Source organism: Candoia aspera, chromosome 2, assembly GCF_035149785.1.
Source record: "Candoia aspera isolate rCanAsp1 chromosome 2, rCanAsp1.hap2, whole genome shotgun sequence".
NCBI lineage: Eukaryota > Metazoa > Chordata > Lepidosauria > Squamata > Boidae > Candoia > Candoia aspera.
This window is the reverse complement of record NC_086154.1, coordinates 72,587,867-72,606,426: the sequence shown is the minus strand read 5'-3', so window position 1 is coordinate 72,606,426 and position 18,560 is coordinate 72,587,867. Positions and strand designations below refer to the sequence as shown.

Genomic DNA, 18,560 nt, shown 5'->3' with positions numbered 1-18,560 from the left:
TTAATTCCACTCTGGAACAATTTTTGAGGGCATTTGTCAACTATCAGCAGGATAATTGGGTTGATCTGCTACCTTTTGCTGAGGTGGCTTATAACAATGCCGTCCATCAGAGCACAGGGCACACCCCTTTCCATATTGTTTTTGGACAGGATTTTGTTCCCATTCCTGAGTTGCCTCAACCCCCCGTGCAGCCCTGCTCTGCTTCTGATTGGGCTGCTCAACTGGCAGATTCATGGCCAGTGATTCAGCAAGCATTGGCTGATGCCCAATCTGCCTATAAACTGCACACTGATAAGCGACGAGCCCTTCAACCTGCTTTTAAAGTTGGTGATAAGGTCTACCTTTCCACCAAGTTCATTAAGTCCCCTCAGCCCTCGAAGAAGTTGGCTCCTAAGTTTGTTGGTCCTTTTCCCATTGTGGGAGTTGTGAACCCTGTCACGTTTAAACTGGATTTGCCACACAATCTGAAACGTTTACATCCTGTTTTTCATTGCAGTTTGCTCAAGCCTGTCAACCACTTTGATCATTGGCATCCGCAACCCCCACCTCCTGCTCCGATCATGATTGACGGACAGCAACATTTTGAGGTGAAGGAGGTCCTGGATTCTCACCGACTTCATGGCACCCTGCAGTACCTCATTCGGTGGAAACACTTTCCCCACCCTGAGTGGGTGTCTGCCGGTGATGTTCAATCTCCTGTTTTAGTTAGACGCTTTCATCTAGCTTATCCTATGAAACCTGCTCCTTAATGTTTTGCTTTTCTGGGGGTGGGGGGCGGTATGTCATGTTCATCGTTCCAATGTTACCGCTGCATCGTTAACGTTTCTCATGTCATTTGGCTGATGCGTGTTTCATCTGGGAGGGGAGGAGGATTCCACCTCGTGGGATTGTTATATGTTAGCAGCTGGACTGGAATGTGTTTGGGTTATCTTGTGTGTTCAAGGTTCCTTTCCCAGGACATCAGCAGAAACAGTTACCAGCACCTGGGGGGGGGGGGGAGTTTGCAACGGCAGGGCGAGGGGAGGGATTACGTTTGTGCCAAGGGTTTTTAGTTTATATTTGGCGCGCTTTTGCTCATTCTCAGCTTTCTCTGTATTTGCATACTATTCTTTAATAAATCAGATATCATTAAGTTCCTGCTTGTGAGTCTGAGTCTATTAAGGTAGGCAATCCTTACAATTAGGTACATTCCCTGCTTTGAGTTATTTACAGAAATAATAAAGGCGGGATAGTAAATAAATAAATATTTCACCAGTTTTTATTCCCCAACCCTCTGAAGCAGTTTGCTTAGAGCTGTAGCTCTAAGAGCACTGACTCTCAGCAATTTTTATTCTGTTGATCACAAGGGGTTTGGAGTAGAGAAAGCAAAAAGAGACTTCCTCATTGTTTGTTTCTGTATCTCTGCTCAGCTTCCCCTTGATTAACAGTCTTAAGCTCTACTTTTCAGCCTGCTTCCTGCATGACAAATAAAGTATTTCCTTCTCGGAAGGTACAAAACATTTCATATAGAAAACATTCCACAGCCAAAACAATTAGGTTCTGGTGCTGTGTCTGGACTGAAACTCAGAACCCAGGAGGAATGTGAGGGAAGAGTTTTCTCAAACTTGGAAACAAGACATCTAAAAAATCCCTAGCTTTGTAATAGTTTCAACTACAGTTTTGCTGAAAATATATCAGCTCAGCTTATGGTCAAAAACACTCCATGATGGGTCTAGAGCTGCTTTCAAACTGGAACAAAAACTTCATGTGCAAGTGCCATAAATCCCACCATTAGATCCTACAGCCCAGTAATTATACTGATTGACAGCACCTCCCCAAAGCTTCAGACATACATTTTTTTTTGAAGATAGAAGAGTTTGGAGCATTTTACATGATGATGCTAAGATCTGAAAATTGTGTTCTCATGGATCATGGGCATGAAAAGAATTTCCTTCTCTAAAACAGAACTGATTCCTCTGTGTGATGTATATATTCTTTGTCAACTGCTTCAACATTGCAATCACATATTGCTTTTGATTTTTTTTAATAAACAAGGCCTCCTGAAACTAGGTATTTTCTTTATAGCCCCCTCCCCAAATTATTTATATTTATAATGTGTTTATTTATACATACATACATACATATATATATATATCCTCTATTTAAAGAGCCAGAGAAGCCTTTGGGTGTCATTAGATGTCTAAAAATAGTAGCATCTTTCTTTGCCAAGACTGAACAGAGCCAACTTTATCCTCCAAACTGCTAAAACTCAGAGGTGTGGCAACTGTTTTCACATTCTAACTGCTCTGTAGTTTGTACCTATGTATTAACTCTGTATATTTAACAGTGACAACACAGATTTATAGCCACTGCAGATAGAAGCAGAACACCAATTCATTTTTTTAAAAAACCCTATAAAACTACCTGCTTGCAAAGTCAACTTTATTTAGCCAGATGGTCTGGTCTGTGTTCATATATAATAAATTATTTGGAAACACGGAAATGCTATTAACATAGCACAATATTTACATGAAATTTAAGTAAGGACTGAAACTATATTTGGGTAAGGAACATTTCCAAATAACAGAAAATCTACAGTACATTGCAATTCTTAGGAAACCAATGAGGTTACTTGCAAATGAGTGGTTTCCTGATAACCAATAGTAATTAGGATAGAAAATTAGGAAGAGGTTTTGCTTATCTATGTATAAACCTTGTTTATACATGGTTTATACATTGTTCAGGAGGTGGCAACAAAATACATCCCAAAGAAACAGAAAACCAAGAAGGCAAAATGGCTGTCCGCTGAGGCACTAGAAGTAGCCCAAGAAAGAAGGAAAGCAAAAGGCAACAGTGTTGGGGGAGATATGCCCAATTAAATGCAAAATTCCAGGTTAGCTAGAAGAAATAAGGAATTATTTTTAAAAAAGCAATGCGCGGAAGTGGAAGAAGACAAATGCTATATGCCAGCAAATTTGGAAAACACAAGAATGGCCATCAGATTGGAAAAAATCAACTTATATCCCCATACCAAAAAAAGGGAAACAGTAAAGAATGTTCAAATTATTGAGCAGTGGCACTCATTTCACATGCCAGTAAGGTAATGCTCAAGATCCTACAAGGTTTGTTGTTGTTTATTCGTTTAGTCGCTTCCGACTCTTCGTGACTTCATGGACCAGCCCACGCCAGAGCTTCCTGTCGGTCGTCAACACCCCCAGCTTCCTCAGGGACGAGTCCGTCACCTCTAGAATATCATCCATCCACCTTGCCCTTGGTCGGCCCCTCTTCCTTTTGCCTTCCACTCTCCCTAGCATCAGCATCTTCTCCAGGGTGTCCTGTCTTCTCATTATGTGGCCAAAGTATTTCAGTTTGGCCTTTAATATCATTCCCTCAAGTGAGCAGTCTGGCTTTATTTCCTGGAGGATGGACTGGTTTGATCTTCTTGCAGTCCAAGGCACTCTCAGAATTTTCCTCCAACACCACAGTTCAAAAGCATCGATCTTCCTTCGCTCAGCCTTCCTTATGGTCCAGCTCTCGCAACCATATGTTACTACGGGGAACACCATTGCTTTAACTATGCGGACCTTTGTTGTCAGTGTGATGTCTCTGCTCTTAACTATTTTATCGAGATTTGTCATTGCTCTTCTTCCAAGGATTAAGCGTCTTCTGATTTCCTGACTGCAGTCAGCATCTGCAGTAATCTTCGCACCTAGGAATACAAAGTCTTTCACTGCTTCTACATTTTCTCCCTCTATTTGCCAGTTATCAATCAAGCTGGTTGCCATAATCTTGGTTTTTTTGAGGTTTAGCTGCAAACCAGCTTTTGCACTTTCTTCTTTCACCTTCATCATAAGGCTCCTCAGTTCCTCTTCACTTTCAGCCATCAAAGTGGTATCATCTGCATATCTGAGATTGTTAATGTTTCTTCCAGAGATTTTAACTCCAGCCTTGGATTCCTCAAGGCCAGCTTGTCGCATGATGTGTTCTGCATACAAGTTGAATAGGTAGGGTGAGAGGATACAGCCCTGCCGTACTCCTTTCCCAATCTTAAACCAGTCTGTTGTTCCGTGGTCTGTTCTTACTGTTGCTACTTGGTCGTTATACAGATTCTTCAGGAGGCATACAAGATGACTTGGTATCCCCATACCACTAAGAACTTGCCACAATTTGTTATGGTCCACACAGTCAAAGGCTTTAGAATAGTCAACAAAACAGAAATAGATGTTTTTCTGAAACTCCCTGGCTTTTTCCATTATCCAGCGGATATTGGCAATTTGGTCTCTAGTTCCTCTGCCTTTTCTAAACCCAGCTTGTACATCTGGCAATTCTCGCTCCATGAACTGCTGAAGTCTACCTTGCAGGATCTTGAGCATTACCTTACTGGCATGTGAAATGAGTGCCACTGTTCGATAGCTTGAACATTCTTTAGTGTTTCCCTTTTTTGGTATGGGGATATAAGTTGATTTTTTCCAGTCTGATGGCCATTCTTGTGTTTTCCAAATTTGCTGGCATATAGCATGCATTACCTTGACAGCATCATCTTGCAAGATTTTGAATAGTTCAGCTGGGATGCCGTCGTCTCCTGTTGCCTTGTTATTAGCAATGCTTCTTAAGGCCCACTCAACCTCACTCTTCAGGATGTCTGGCTCTAGCTCACTGACCACACCATCAAAGCTATCCCCGATATTGTTATCCTTCCTATACAGGTCTTCTGTATATTCTTGCCACCTTTTCTTGATCTCTTCTTCTTCTGTTAGGTCCTTGCCATCTTTGTTTTTGATCATACCCATTTTGGCCTGGAATTTACCTCCAATGTTTCTAATTTTCTGGAAGAGGTCTCTTGTCCTTCCTATTCTATTGTCTTCTTCCACTTCCGCACATTGCTTGTTTAAAAATAATTCCTTATCTCTTCTGGCTAACCTCTGGAATTTTGCATTTAATTGGGCATATCTCCCCCTATCACTGTTGCCTTTTGCTTTCCTTCTTTCTTGGGCTACTTCTAGTGTCTCAGCAGACAGCCATTTTGCCTTCTTGGTTTTCTCTTTCTTTGGGATGTATTTTGTTGCCGCCTCCTGAACAATGCTGCCAACTTCTGTCCAGAGTTCTTCCGGGACCCTATCTACTAAGTCCAGTCCCTTAAATCTATTCTTCACCTCCACTGCATATTCCTTAGGAATATTAGTGAGCTCATATCTAGCTGATCTGTGGGTCTTCCCTAATCTCTTTAGTCTGATCCTAAATTGTGCAAGAAGAAGTTCGTGATCTGAACTACAGTCAGCTCCAGGCCTTGTTTTTACCGACTGTACAGATGTCCGCCACCTTTGGCTGCAAAGGATGTAATCAATCTGATTTCGGTGTTGTCCATCTGGTGAAGTCCATGTATAAAGCCATCTCTTAGGTTGTTGGAAGAGAGTGTTTGTTATGCAGAGTGAATTGTCTTGGCAAAATTCTATCAGCCTATGTCCTGCTTCATTTTGTTCTCCCAGGCCATACTTACCTGTAATTCCAGGTGTCATTTCACTGCCCACCTTAGCATTCCAGTCTCCTGTGATGAAAATAACATCTCTTTTAGGCGTGTTGTCCAGTAGGTGCTGCAGATCCTCATAGAACTGCTCTACTTCAGCTTCTTCAGCATTTGTGGTTGGGGCGTATATTTGGATCACTGTGATGTTAGATGGCTTGCCCTGAATTCGAATTGAGATCATTCTGTCGTTTTTTGGGTTGTATCCAAGCACTGCTTTAGCCACTTTACTATTAATTATGAAGGCTACTCCATTTCTTCTGTGGTCCTCTTGTCCACAGTAGTAGATCTGGTGGTCATTTGATGTGAAGTGGCCCATTCCAGTCCATTTCAGTTCACTGACGCCCAGAATGTCTATCTTTAATCTTGACATCTCACCAATAACCACATCCAATTTGCCCTGGCTCATAGATCTTACATTCCAGGTTCCAATGGTGTGTTGATCCTTAGAACATCGGATTCGCCGTTCACCACCAGCACCGTCGGCCGCTAGCCGTCCTTTCGGCTTTGAGCTAGCTGCGTCATCACGTCTGGGGCTAGTTGAGCTCATCCTCTGTTCCTCCCCAGTAGCATTTTGACCATCTTCCGACCTGGGGGTCTCACCTTCCGATGGTATACCGACATATCTCTGGTTGTACTGATCCATTTAGTTTTCACGGCAAGAATACTGGGGTGGGTTGCCATTACCTTCCCCAGGGATCGCATTTAGTCTGACCTCTCTGTCATGACCTTCCCGTCTTGGGTGGCCCTTCACGGTTTAGCTCATGGCATCATTGAGGTGCTCAAGCTCCAGCACCACGACAAGGTAACGATCCTTTGCTGAAGATCCTACAAGGTAGACTTCAGCAATCCATGGAGCGAGAATTGCCAGATGCACAAGCTGGATTTAGAAAAGGCAGAGGAACTAGGGACCAAATTGCCAATATCCGCTGGATAATGGAAAAAGCCAGGGAGTTTCAGAAAAACATCTATTTCTGTTTTATTGACTATTCTAAAGCCTCTGATTGTGTGGACCATAACAAATTGTGGCAAGTTCTTAGTGGTATGGGGGTACAAAGTCATCTTGTCTGCCTCCTGAAGAATCTGTATAATGACCAAGTAGCAACGGTAAGAACAGCCCATGGAACAACAGACTGGTTTAAGATTGGGAAAGGAGTACGGCAGGGCTGTATACTCTCACCCTACCTATTCAACTTGTACGCAGAACACATCATGCGACATGCTGGGCTTGAGGAATCCAAGGCTGGAGTTAAAATCGCTGGAAGAAACATTACCAATCTCAGATATGCAGATGATACCACTTTGATGGCTGAAAGTGAAGAGGAACTGAGGAGCCTTATGATGAAGGTGAAAGAAGAAAGTGCAGAAGCTGGCTTGCAGCTAAACCTCAAAAAAACCAAGATTATGGCAACCAGCTTGATTGATAACTGGCAGATAGAGGGAGAAAATGTAGAGGCAGCGAAAGACTTTCTATTTCTAGGTGCAAAGATTACTGCAGATGCGGACTGCAGTCAGGAACTCAGAAGACGCTTAATCCTTGGGAGAAGAGCAATGACAAATCTCGATAAAATAGCTAAGAGCAGAGACATCACACTGACAACAAAGGTCCACATAGTTAAAGCAATAGTGTTCCCCGTAATAACATATGGCTGCGAGAGCTGGACCATAAGGAAGGCTGAGAGAAGGAAGATTGATGCTTTGGAACTGTGGTGTTGGAGGAAAATTCTGAGAGTGCCTTGGACTGCGAGAAGATCAAACCAGTCCATCCTCCAGGAAATAAAGCCAGACTGCTCACTTGAGGGAATGATATTAAAGGCAAAACTGAAGTACTTTGGCCTCATAATGAGAAGACAGGACACCCTGGAGAAGATGCTGATGCTAGGGAGAGTGGAAGGCAAAAGGAAGAGGGGCCAACCAAGGGCAAGATGCATAGATAATATCTTAGAGGCAACAGACTCGTCCCTGGGGGAGCTGGGGGTGTTGACAACCGACAGGAAGCTCTGGCGTGGGCTGGTCCATGAAGTTACGAAGAGTCGGAAGCGACTGAACGAATAAACAACAAATGTATAAACCTGTATGCTTTTCAGCCGAGAAGTAAAAAAAAAAAAAGTCTTCTACACAATCCAATGCTTTTGTCAAATGAATGCTTTAGAGCCTCTTGGAACCGGAAGAATTTAAAATGACCCATATTCAGCACCTTACATATACAGAACTATTCTGCCTTCTTGGTGAATAGATTCTACAATTAAGGTTATTCAATTCCAAAGTACTTTTTAAAATTAAAAGTAAAAAACCCCAAAGTATTGTTTTGTTTCAAATCTGTTATAGTACAGTTAATATGGAGTCTGACGATCAGGGGCAAACCCAGAAGCCATCACCTGCAACCATTGTTTGCAAGTCTGTCCTTTTGTTGCTTTTTTTCCTGAGTTACCATTTTACACTCACACATAATGCTGCTCTCATAACAGAAAGAGTTTATAAACAGCTACTGGTTAGAACGTCCTGGGTAGTATGAATGAGAGAGCGAGTTTAGTATAAAGGTTTATGTCACCAGGCTAGAAACCAGGAGGCAGTGAGTTCTAGTCCTGCCTTAGGCACAAAGCCAGCTAGGTGACCTTGGGCTAGTCTCTTTCTCTCGGCCCTAGAAAAAAGGAAACGGCAAACCACTTCTGAAAAACCTTGCCAAAAAACCTGCAGGGACTAACCCAGGCAGTTGCCAGAAGTCAGCACTGCCTCTGACTTGAAAGCATGCACACAAAGTATGAATGGGATACAGTAATCCTGTTCTATTCATACTCTCTTTGTGAACTGCTCAAATATTGGCCATTGCAGGAAGCAAATGCTGGACTAGACAGGCCTTTGATCTGATCCAATCAATTCTAATGTTAATCCTGAAGAACAAATTAGTTCCTACTTTTCTCTAATTCCCACCAATGAAAGCAAGTGTCAAATGTTTCCCAAAACAAGGAAGTTCCTATGCAATGGTAAACAGTATAATAAACATAGATACACCTGTCCACACATACTCCTATCCCTCAACTACCTGTTGGAGCTTGGTTCATTTACGATGTAAGTTCTCGTGGCTCATTTTTATGTTACCCACAAACTGAGATGTTGTACATACTAGTAAAAATGTATTATTTTCTTGTGATTTACATACATCGTTCTTCTCCCTAGTACTAGCTTCATTTATTTCAGCAAATCTGAGGATCAGTTATATTACCATGAAAATGTGATTAGTTTGGTTTAGATTTAGCGGATTATGTAAACTCACCCATTAAGGCTTATGGTGTAAATTTAGTACTGCTGAGCTGAGCTTAGCATTATGTAGGACTCAGTCACTGTTCATTTAAACTTTCTTCTGAATCTACGTTGCTTACAGTTAATATGTTACAAAATATAATACCTTATGTAACCGTAAAACAGTCATAATAAAAAACGATGCAAACCTTAAATATCATCAATACAGTAATGTAAAGTAGTAAGGGGGCTCATCCAGCTAAGATTTCAGGCAGGAGATAAATTTTTGAACGTTCCCCTTCTCGTTGCTCCAAAAGCAAATACCACGGCTACCAGCAAAACTCCGGGGACCGCTACATGGTAGCAAAGAGTGTTTTGGGGGTTTTTGCTGTCCTAGGGCCCATCCGGATTTTTGCAGATCTGATCTGGTAGTCTTAGCAAGCACCTAACAAATTTACCTGTAAGTGGAAAAGTAACCCAGCACGGAAATGGCGGTTTTCCAACGTTTCATAGCGATATGCTAGTTATCTAACCGCAAGGGATATTTTTTAAAAAGCGAACGAGCATTTCAGGGCACAATTCCCATCTGTAGTAAGGCGACCTGCGCTTCCACTTTATGCCTCCCCAAGTAAGTTCAGCACCGCGTGCTATTATTTCAATTGCTCTCTCCCAAATTTGAAAATCTGGGTCTCAACCAAACAGCGCCCCTATTAACGAAGGGAGGAGCGTAACTTTCTAAATTATATTCAATCTTTCCGACCGTGTCTTTGTCAGCCATCGTTTTGTTCTCAAAAATGACAAAACGCGCAAGAAAGTTTGAGCTGAGCCAAAAGACACACAGCGAGTAACATTCCGCGCTCAGACTACATTTCCCAGAAGCCCGTAGACTGGCATGGGGGAACAGGAAGTGATGTGTCGCCCGATGCCCGGTCAAAGGGTAGAGGCGTAGGCGGTTAGGGCACGTGGCTCGTCCGCCGCCTGTTCTAGACGCGAGGCCTTGGGTCATAGTCATGCGTGTGGGATAGAGGTTGCTGCTTCCCACGGCCCCCAAACGCGAGGCGAGAACATGGCAGCAGCTGCGAGAGAGCAAAAAGAGCTGCTGGCTCTGATGCACCATCAGTTGGTCCAGATGGGTTATGAGAGAGCAGCAAAGGAGTTGCTGGATCAGAGCGGCCAGGTAACGGCACCGTCGCCCACGTGGCTGGAAACATGGGGACCGGCAGTAGTGCTGCTTTCTGGAAGTCCACCTTTCTTGAAAGTCAGCTGTGCGTCAGGTTGCTCTCCTACGAAGATTTCTCCCTTGGTCTGATAACGAGGCTGCAGTAGCTTCTCCTCGAGGTCTGAAATAGGGTAGCCTAGCCCTTGGGTCACTTTCTTGTGTGTCTCCCCCCCCCCTTTTTTTTTTTTGATCTGGAAGCCAATAATTCAGGAGAAGGGAGTTTGGTGGAGTGGTGCATTTATTTTTTTATAGCGTGTGGTTTTGTGGTGCTCTCCTGTAGCTCCAGTGTCCTGTCTTGGAAATACCAGTAATGCTGGCCAGCTTTATAGGACTGTTTGGAAGAATATATTCTGTGATTAAAATAGTCTCCTTTCTCTTTGAACACTTAGGGCAGTGATCAGGATAAGTACATTCTCAGGATAAGGAAAATGGAAGTTGTTGAACACTTATTCGTGGTACAAATTCTAGGCACACTTATGTGTTTAAGCATTCCTGTGGCCAGGTAGCACACCTGAAATATGCAATGGTCATTGTGGGATGATAATATTAAGGAATAAAGGTAAATGCTCAAATAAAAGGCATGAGGCAAATTGCAACTTACTTTAACTTTGCCTGTTTTTAACCTCTGTAGGATATATTTCCGGGCATATGGGTCATCAGATGCTCTGATTCCACATTCTTAGTTTTCATAAGCCACTTAGAGATTTAATACCAGTTACTGGGAAATGAATATTTAGTAAAAGTGCATTGGTAGTGGCTATAACCACTTCGTTGGAAGACTCTCCTCCGACTATTTTCAGGTTCATTTCACTGGGGGAGAGGATCATTATGGCAACTGCTGGCTAGTTAAGTAGCACATGGGCCCTGCAGTTTCATTAGTTTGGGAATTTTGTTTATAAGTTTGGATTCATTCACTCTCTTGCAATCAGAGGCTATAAATAATAAAGTAAAACTTTTTGCCCTTTGTAGGCATTCCATTGTCCCTGTTAAACCATAAGGTTTGGTTGGTAAGTGTGTGCACTGCCATGTTATCCCCCATCACATGTGGCTGAAACTGGCTATTTACAATGTTTTCAAGATCTGAGATGAATGTCCTCTTGGGTGGGTTGGAACTCAGCCTTGTCACAGGTCTCCATGTTCAATTTCCTGTTTTGGTACTAGTGATCTAGTAAACTGCAATTTTCAGTTAAAGAGACACACATCACAGGAGGCAAGATGGTGGTATGTTTTTGGTATGCTTTGTGAACAGACCACAGCTCTGTATGGATTATAATTCATACATTTTTACTTTTGATTGTTACTACTTGACTAATTAAAAGTAAAATGCTATGTTTTTGTATGAATGCTATATATTTCTATGCTGTGTTCTTTTTATATTCTCACTGAACATAGTTGTGTAATGATGCTGCAATGAAAATATACAGAGCTACATTAGATGAGCCAAGGACTAATAGTTCATTGTCATTTTTTATTACAATTTGTGCTGACACCCTTAAACTTGTTAACTGAGTTCTTATACTGTGCTTGTTGGAAAGCTTGAGATTCCACTCGCTGGGCATCAGAAAGGCATCCAGTTGATACAGTTGGTGTAGTACAGAAGGGAATATTGAGCTAAACTGCCTCTGCTTTCTGCTCCAGTAAGGCTACCAGCACATCTGTGCAGACAGTTATAGCTGAATGAGTACAGTGTTAAGTGGAAAAAAGTATGGTTTTTGAAAAGGAATTAATCTGAAAGCACTTCCCATTGTGTATTTTACTTCCTTATTTACAATTTGTATAGCCTGCCTTGTGGCAGGTGACAATCCCTGAAAAGAAACTAAGGAAAATAAATAACTTGCTATGATTACTGTATATTTTAAATTAACGCTAACAAAGAGGCACTTAAGGATGAAAGTCCTGGTCAGGCTGTGGATGCAAGGGCAGGTGGCCTCAGTGCCAACCTGGCCTCCAAGGAAAGAGCCAAGGTGCTACCACAAAGAAGGCTGTCCTCCTGTGGTCCCACATAATATGCAGCCTCCTGCTTCAGGATGCTAAGAACAACTCCCAACACAAGTCTTGACCTTTGGGGAAGAACATAGCAGGAAAGATGCTTCCTCAATTTGAAATTTTAAATAACATTGCTAAAAGCTTGGTGCCTGACAGGTAATGCCTAGGAACCACACAATTCTTTCAGGATTTGCATTATGCCATTTCTGAAGGGTGTCTCAGATAATATCCTAGCTGTCTCATTCTGCACTTTCCAAGTCATCTTCAAGGGAAAAACCCACACTGTATGCTTCAGAGAGTTACTCACACCCTAGACACCTCACGGCTTGACAGCTGCAATGTGTTCTATATGGGGCTGCCCTTGAAGACCAACTGGAAGTTTCAGCTGGTTCAGAATGCAGCAGCATGGGCAGTGCTGGGATGCCTTGGTGTGCCCATGTAACACCTCTGCTTCATGAGCTGCACTGGTTGCCAGTTTGCTTCTGGGTATGATTCAAGGTGCTGGTTGTTACCTAGGGCCTGGTTATTGAGGAACTGACTGTCTCCCATAGTATCTGCCCAGCCAGTTCAATCTGGCAGGGTTGGTGCACTCCAGATTCCATTGAACAATGCCATCTCTCAGGACTCTGGAAGTGTGCCTTCTCGTAGCAGTGCTTGATAAAGTGGGCTTGACATAAAGTGTTGGTGCTAAATATTAAATATATTAAAGCAATAGAGGAAGCAAGGAATTAGGGTGCTCACTGAGCATTGTCTCAAAATATGAAACCTTAGTAATATAAAAGTTGACTCTACATATGTGCGCACATACCTGCATACAGCAAGCCACTAGTTCTCTTCAGCCTTTGGTGAACCTACCCTGAATTTTGTTTACAGTGAGGGTGGTTTAGGCTGTAATCCTAACTTTACAGTTGTGATAAAGAATGGTCAGTTGCAGCTGATTGAGATGGGGATAGGAGACATTCTAGTGTTTCTTTTGAAAATGTTGTTGTCTCCAGAATTATTTATATAGCTTAAATTAGTTGACAGTGTGGTATAGCAAAACACTGGAAGTAATTTTTAAACACAGTCAACAGGTAAGGTTGTTTACAGAAAGTTCTGCTTAGTGCAAGTAATTTCAATAGTTTTATCCAGGTCCTCAACTCTTACACACTTATTTATTGTGTATCTTCTTGACTGTTGAAGGTCTGTAGCATCTTGTCTTCATCTGAACTTTTACTGCAATAGGACAGTATTTTCTTACCCTTACATTCCAGATGGGTATATCCCAATTCCCACCATCTCTTATATACTGTGTGGCAGACTTCCAACCTGCAGTAAAGTTGTCTAAGTGTAATGGGAGTAATCCTTCTCAGAAAGAAACAAAACAAGAACTTAGTCATAATTGCTCACTAAAGTCACTTTCCAGTAGGGTTGTGCATACTTCTAAAAGTTTTCAGGCTTTGTGTGAGCCAGCACCTTGCTATTCATGAAGCAGCCGTGCTTTTCAGGTTTCCACGCATGCCTGATCTTGCCACTTTGGGAGTTACTTTAATGAGTTCTTCTAGATCATTTTTGAAGTGTGCACAGCCCTGCTTTATGGGGTGAAGTTGGAAGAGTCAATAAAAGTGGTGAGTGGCTTCATACATCATGCAAGCCATGGATTTCTTAAGTACTGTATGTTTTATTGAATAAGCCATAATTGGCAGGGCTTTCACATCATGCTAAGCCACAAATGTTGGCTTATAATATGTTGTGTTGAAACCAAATTATTTTATTTGTTTATTTATTAGATTTCTATTCTATAGTTAATTGAAAAAGCTGCTTCCAGGCTCCGTGTGAGTTATGTATAACTTAGTATTCTCATAAAAATAGGTTTAGTGTATAAAACTTGAAAGTAAAGCTTATTTACTTTACTTTAAAAAGTATTTTGGGGGAGATGGGCGGTAACAAAATTTGAATAATAAATAAATAAAATATTTGGAAAGAATAATAAATGTATTAATCAAATTCACCTTTAAATATTTTAAAAAATTTATTACGAATGGAACTAAAAGCTGTTGAATTGTACGGATCATAATTTCTCTTTCTTTTAGCTTGTGGGGGCAGATAAAAATTTCACTTTGACAATAAAAGAATCAACATTATAGTTTTAAAAAGCAAGGAAATTGTTTTTTGAACCCAAAGTATTATCTTTGTCATTTCTTTCTATTTCTTTTGATCCGTTACTATCATTTAGCGCATTTCTAAATAGTCAAAATGTGCCTGAACTGCAAAGAACTTCTTTGCTTGTTCATATTTTAAGTTTATTTTGGGATTTGGTTGAATATTTTGAAATACAAATGGTTATTTCACTTCTTGAGCAGTTCATATATCATTTGAAGGGAAATGCTTCATGTTCCCTTTTTTTCCCTGAACTTTCTTGGATCTTCTCATCTGTCACCCAACCATTATAAAGGCTTCTAAAACTTGAACATAACAATAAGGGTGAAGAGGTGGTTTCTGTTGTTTTGGGCTATCAGTTTGCAAAACATTTAGGTTGAAGCCATGGTGACTGAAGATCTTGACCAGCAAGAAATTACTTTGAGAAGAAATCTGCATGTTGAGATGAATCAGTGTGTTCCACATCTTCTCCCCTGATTTTGGCATTGCCCACTCAGGATAGCATGGGAGGTGGGTTTCTGCAAGACTAGCATTTAGCTCCTCCACAGGGATGGGTGTTCTGAGACAAATAAAAAATTCCTCTTGCAGCTATCAGTTTGCTCATAGTGTATCATGTGCTCCAGTAGGGATGGTAAGATAGAGGGCTGGGGAGTTGCGAATTAGTCGTGTAGCTTGCAGAGCCTGGCAACGCTCTTGGGAATTCTTTTAATGAAGACTTTTCTGTTGTGGTTGTAGTTAAGGTCAGCTTGAACTTGGATTCAGTTGTGGGCATTTGGACAATGTATTAATTATAATGTGAGGAAGAATAAGAATGCTAAAAATATACTACCATCTCCTGTGGTGTTGTGATTAGGGGTCATCAGCAATTGTAGGAGGGTGTTTATATTGTCCTGATGGTCATCAACTATTTTAAATCATTTATCAGTGCTGCTAATATGTGTCACTTGTTGCTGTACTTAACGTTTATTAGTCATTTTGATGTATCAGTTAGCAATGTTGAGGTAAGCATAGTATTAGAATGTTTGATATTCTAAAGATATGAAGGCCTCTTTTTCCTCTGAAGAATTTTATTTTAATTTTGTGCCAACTAAGAAAATTGAAAGTTTGAGGAGCATTGAAAGAAACACTTTTGTAAAATACCTTGGAATTAGTAAAATGCTCTTTAACACTAACACTCTTCTCACTTTAATAAATATAGAATTTGAAGCAACCTCCATCAGCCTTCCCCAATTTGGAGTACAAATAGTTTAATTCCTACCATCCCAAGAACATGACCAACAGCCATATGAACAAATCCAAACCATCTGAGGACACCGGCATGGAGAAGTTTTGGTTTTCCAGGTGTACTGTATTCCAGTTCCCTAAATAGCCTGGGATGGTTTGAGTTGTGATCCATTACATCTAGAGGACTATTGCCCATAGCTACATTAGACAAATATATAGAGTTTTAATTGCCACAGATTTAACACATTTCTCTCTCTAGAAACTGTGGTTGTCTTCTATAAGAGCCATATATATAATCTTGTTCCGCTTTTTTAAATTAACGTTTTATCTAGTTTGGTGGAAGTGTCCTGTTCCTGCTGTCCTTTTAATCTGTTCACCATCAAACATTGGTGACGCAGACAATCTTGCTACAGACTAGGAAGCAAACAACCAGTTTATTGCTTTGTTTTGCTGGAAAATAAAGGACAGGGAATGAGGATGATCTACTGTGGATATTGAAGCTTCAGAGGAAAAGAGTATCTGGGAATATGGGTGAGACAAAGCTATGGCAGAAAATAGCTACCTGCAAGTTTTGAATAAACATTCACTATCTATCTTGATAAAATTAATCAATACACTGAACAGTATATTTTTTTCTGCTAAAAAGCCTTTGAAGTTTCAGAAAACAAAGCATTACATACACAGTATTTCAGTTTCTCAAAACAGTTGGTTTCTTGGTGGAATCACAGTGTGTGTCAGAAGGGGTGTTTTTTTCCCCAGCGGCTTCAAAAATTTCCAGAAATATATAGCTATGGTTTAAAATATGCTAGACAATTTTTTTGTTTTGTTTTTAATCTGTATTCCGTTATTTTGTACTTACGTTTTGAAGATAATATGTGCAGTCCAATGTAAGTTCCATAGAACAATATTCATAAAAACCAGTGAGGCTTGTTTTAAAAATGTGTACCATAGATTGCGAATTAGGGTCTTATATACAGTTTACATGGAAATACATCCCATCAAAATCAGTAGGTCTTATTCCTGAGTAGCACTGCATATGATGGTACTGTAAGAATCCCACACATATCTGCAAAGAGTAAAGCTCTACTTAATAGAATACATTTTTAGAATTGTAATTTTAATCCAGAGTTTTGAACTAAAGATTCTAATATAAAAATGATTAATCATATAAATTCAGTTTTTTTTTCCTTTCTGTACAGAAAACTTTACCATCATCTTCTGTTTCTCTGAAAGAAATCATCGCTCAGTGGAAAAAGTAAGCTTTTGTGTTTATTATTGGAGGGTGGTTAGAGAGCTTTTGCCTGTTGCTCCCTTACAGCTGCACTTACATTCTGTTGTGATTGTTTTTGCACTCAGTTTAACAGTCTTGTTCTTGGTAGCAATGTATCACAGATCCAGTATTGGGTTTTGGACTAGTTTCAAACAACAGTAAAAGAGGAGAATTTGTCTGTTCTTAATAACTTACTCAAAGGAGCTGTTTATAGTTGCAACTATATTAAGACAGAAACTTAGATTAGTTTTCTTGCTTCTGAATATCATTACCTTTTTGAAGCTGTTGGTGCCCAGAGAATCCTTTTCATGCAATAAATTAGTACTAAGCCTGGTAATTTCCTGATGCATTGAATTACAACTCCTTATACTGGGTGTGATGAGAGTTATGGTCTAATATGTCTGTAGCACACCAGGCTGTGGAAAATTAGTAGAGCAAAGCATCAATTTTTAATATCCCTGCATAAAAATCTTGTGAGTCTTCTATTGCTGGGTAGGAAGTTTTGCTCTATACTTCTATGCAAAGAGGAATTCCAGGCTTGAGAAATCTATACATGCAGGAATACAAAGCGGTTGCTTGGCTTTTCTGTTTATTTTAGAAGAAAAATGCTAATTTTCTGGGTAGCTTCATCTGCTATTGGTAAATGGGTGGGTCTTTGGGATTCCTCATTAAACATATGTAGCTGCCCATCTACCAGAAGGAACTCTGGGCAGTGAGCAAAACAAAAACATAATACAATAAAAAGACCATTTAAAACAATGAACAATGTTGAGGGCCCAATAAAATTTGTATTCATCCACCAACCACCCCTAGAAACCACTAGACCAGTGTTTCTCATCCTTGGCAACTTGAAGATGTGTGGACTTCAACAGCCAGCAAGCTGGCTGGCTGGAGAATTCTGGGAGTTGAAGTCCACACATCTTCAAGCTGCCAAGGTTGAGAAACACTGCACTTCGAAATTTTAACCTTTTCTAGTTGAGTAATGTTGATGGTTGATTCCATTTTTTCCAGGGCTTACTCTGTGCTTTACACTTCCATATTGATTGGCCCGAAAATCCTTTATATGGCAACAGTGTTCTGTTTCTTCTCTTGTATATGATGTGGCTTAAACTTTAATATGGTGGGTAGATACCTTAGGAAAATTCTAGGGCCGTATTATTCTTGGAGCTTGGATAAATATATTACTGGGATTAATTAAGTTTTGCACTGTAATTTCATGGTCCTGCGTATGATGCATATAGCTCTACTTTTATTTCTAAGAAATTAAATTTGAAATCTGCTAGCCTTATATTTTCTTGAGAGGTTGATCAAACTGTATCAAGTCAAATCCTGGCTTCTTGTGCAAGACAAAGAAATGTCAACTTTTATTTCCACCTTAACAAAGAAAGTGTTTCTGAAGCGTGGCACACAATTCCAAACGTCTTGAGGACCTTCCTAACAAGCCTTGTTGACTCCAATTCAGCATCCTTATGACATCTACCCAACAGGACTTCCTCACGAACTCCAAAACAGAAGACTATAGAAGCCAAGAGAGGCACTCCAGTAAAGATCAGAATTCCTGACCCCAAGAGCAGCTCTGAGAGCTCAGAGGAGGAAGCAGCAGCAGAAACCATAAAAAGTAAGAACCCATGTGCTGAGCAGTTCAGGAAAGCATTCCAACCAGGAGGTTTGAGAGGAAGATGGGTGTATGGCATGGGGAGCTACAGGAGGGGTGTCATTATTACTGCGAGAAACTGAACTAAAGCTGCATAAATCTCTGCTGATTGTGGTTTCTGCTAGGGGAAAACCAAGTTGGAAGGCTGGGGCATTAGTGTGATAATAATGGCACGGGTATCATTTAAGAACATTGTGCCCCACTCTATATAAGCTCCCCAAAATAGTTTAAAATATGCTAAATAAGCCCCTACCCATATTACTGTAATACAGAAGGAAATGAGATTGGCAACAAGAGGGAATAAAATAAATTTCAACAATGTATTTTT

The 18,560-nt window shown here is 40.6% G+C and overlaps 1 protein-coding gene across 4 annotated transcripts in view; it reads left to right on the top strand.

Moving 5' to 3' along the window:
• The first annotated feature begins 9,695 nt into the window (after positions 1-9,695).
• The window catches only part of TCOF1 (treacle ribosome biogenesis factor 1), a 61,930-nt gene continuing 53,065 nt past the window's right edge, over positions 9,696-18,560 (top strand). For all 4 annotated transcript variants that reach the window (XM_063292198.1, XM_063292197.1, XM_063292196.1 and 1 more), the window contains exons 1-3: positions 9,696-9,917; positions 16,508-16,563; positions 18,066-18,196. In XM_063292198.1, coding sequence (XP_063148268.1) covers positions 9,807-9,917; positions 16,508-16,563; positions 18,066-18,196 — 298 coding nt within the window. In that variant the 5' untranslated portion in view covers positions 9,696-9,806. The remainder of the gene's footprint in view (positions 9,918-16,507; positions 16,564-18,065; positions 18,197-18,560) is intronic.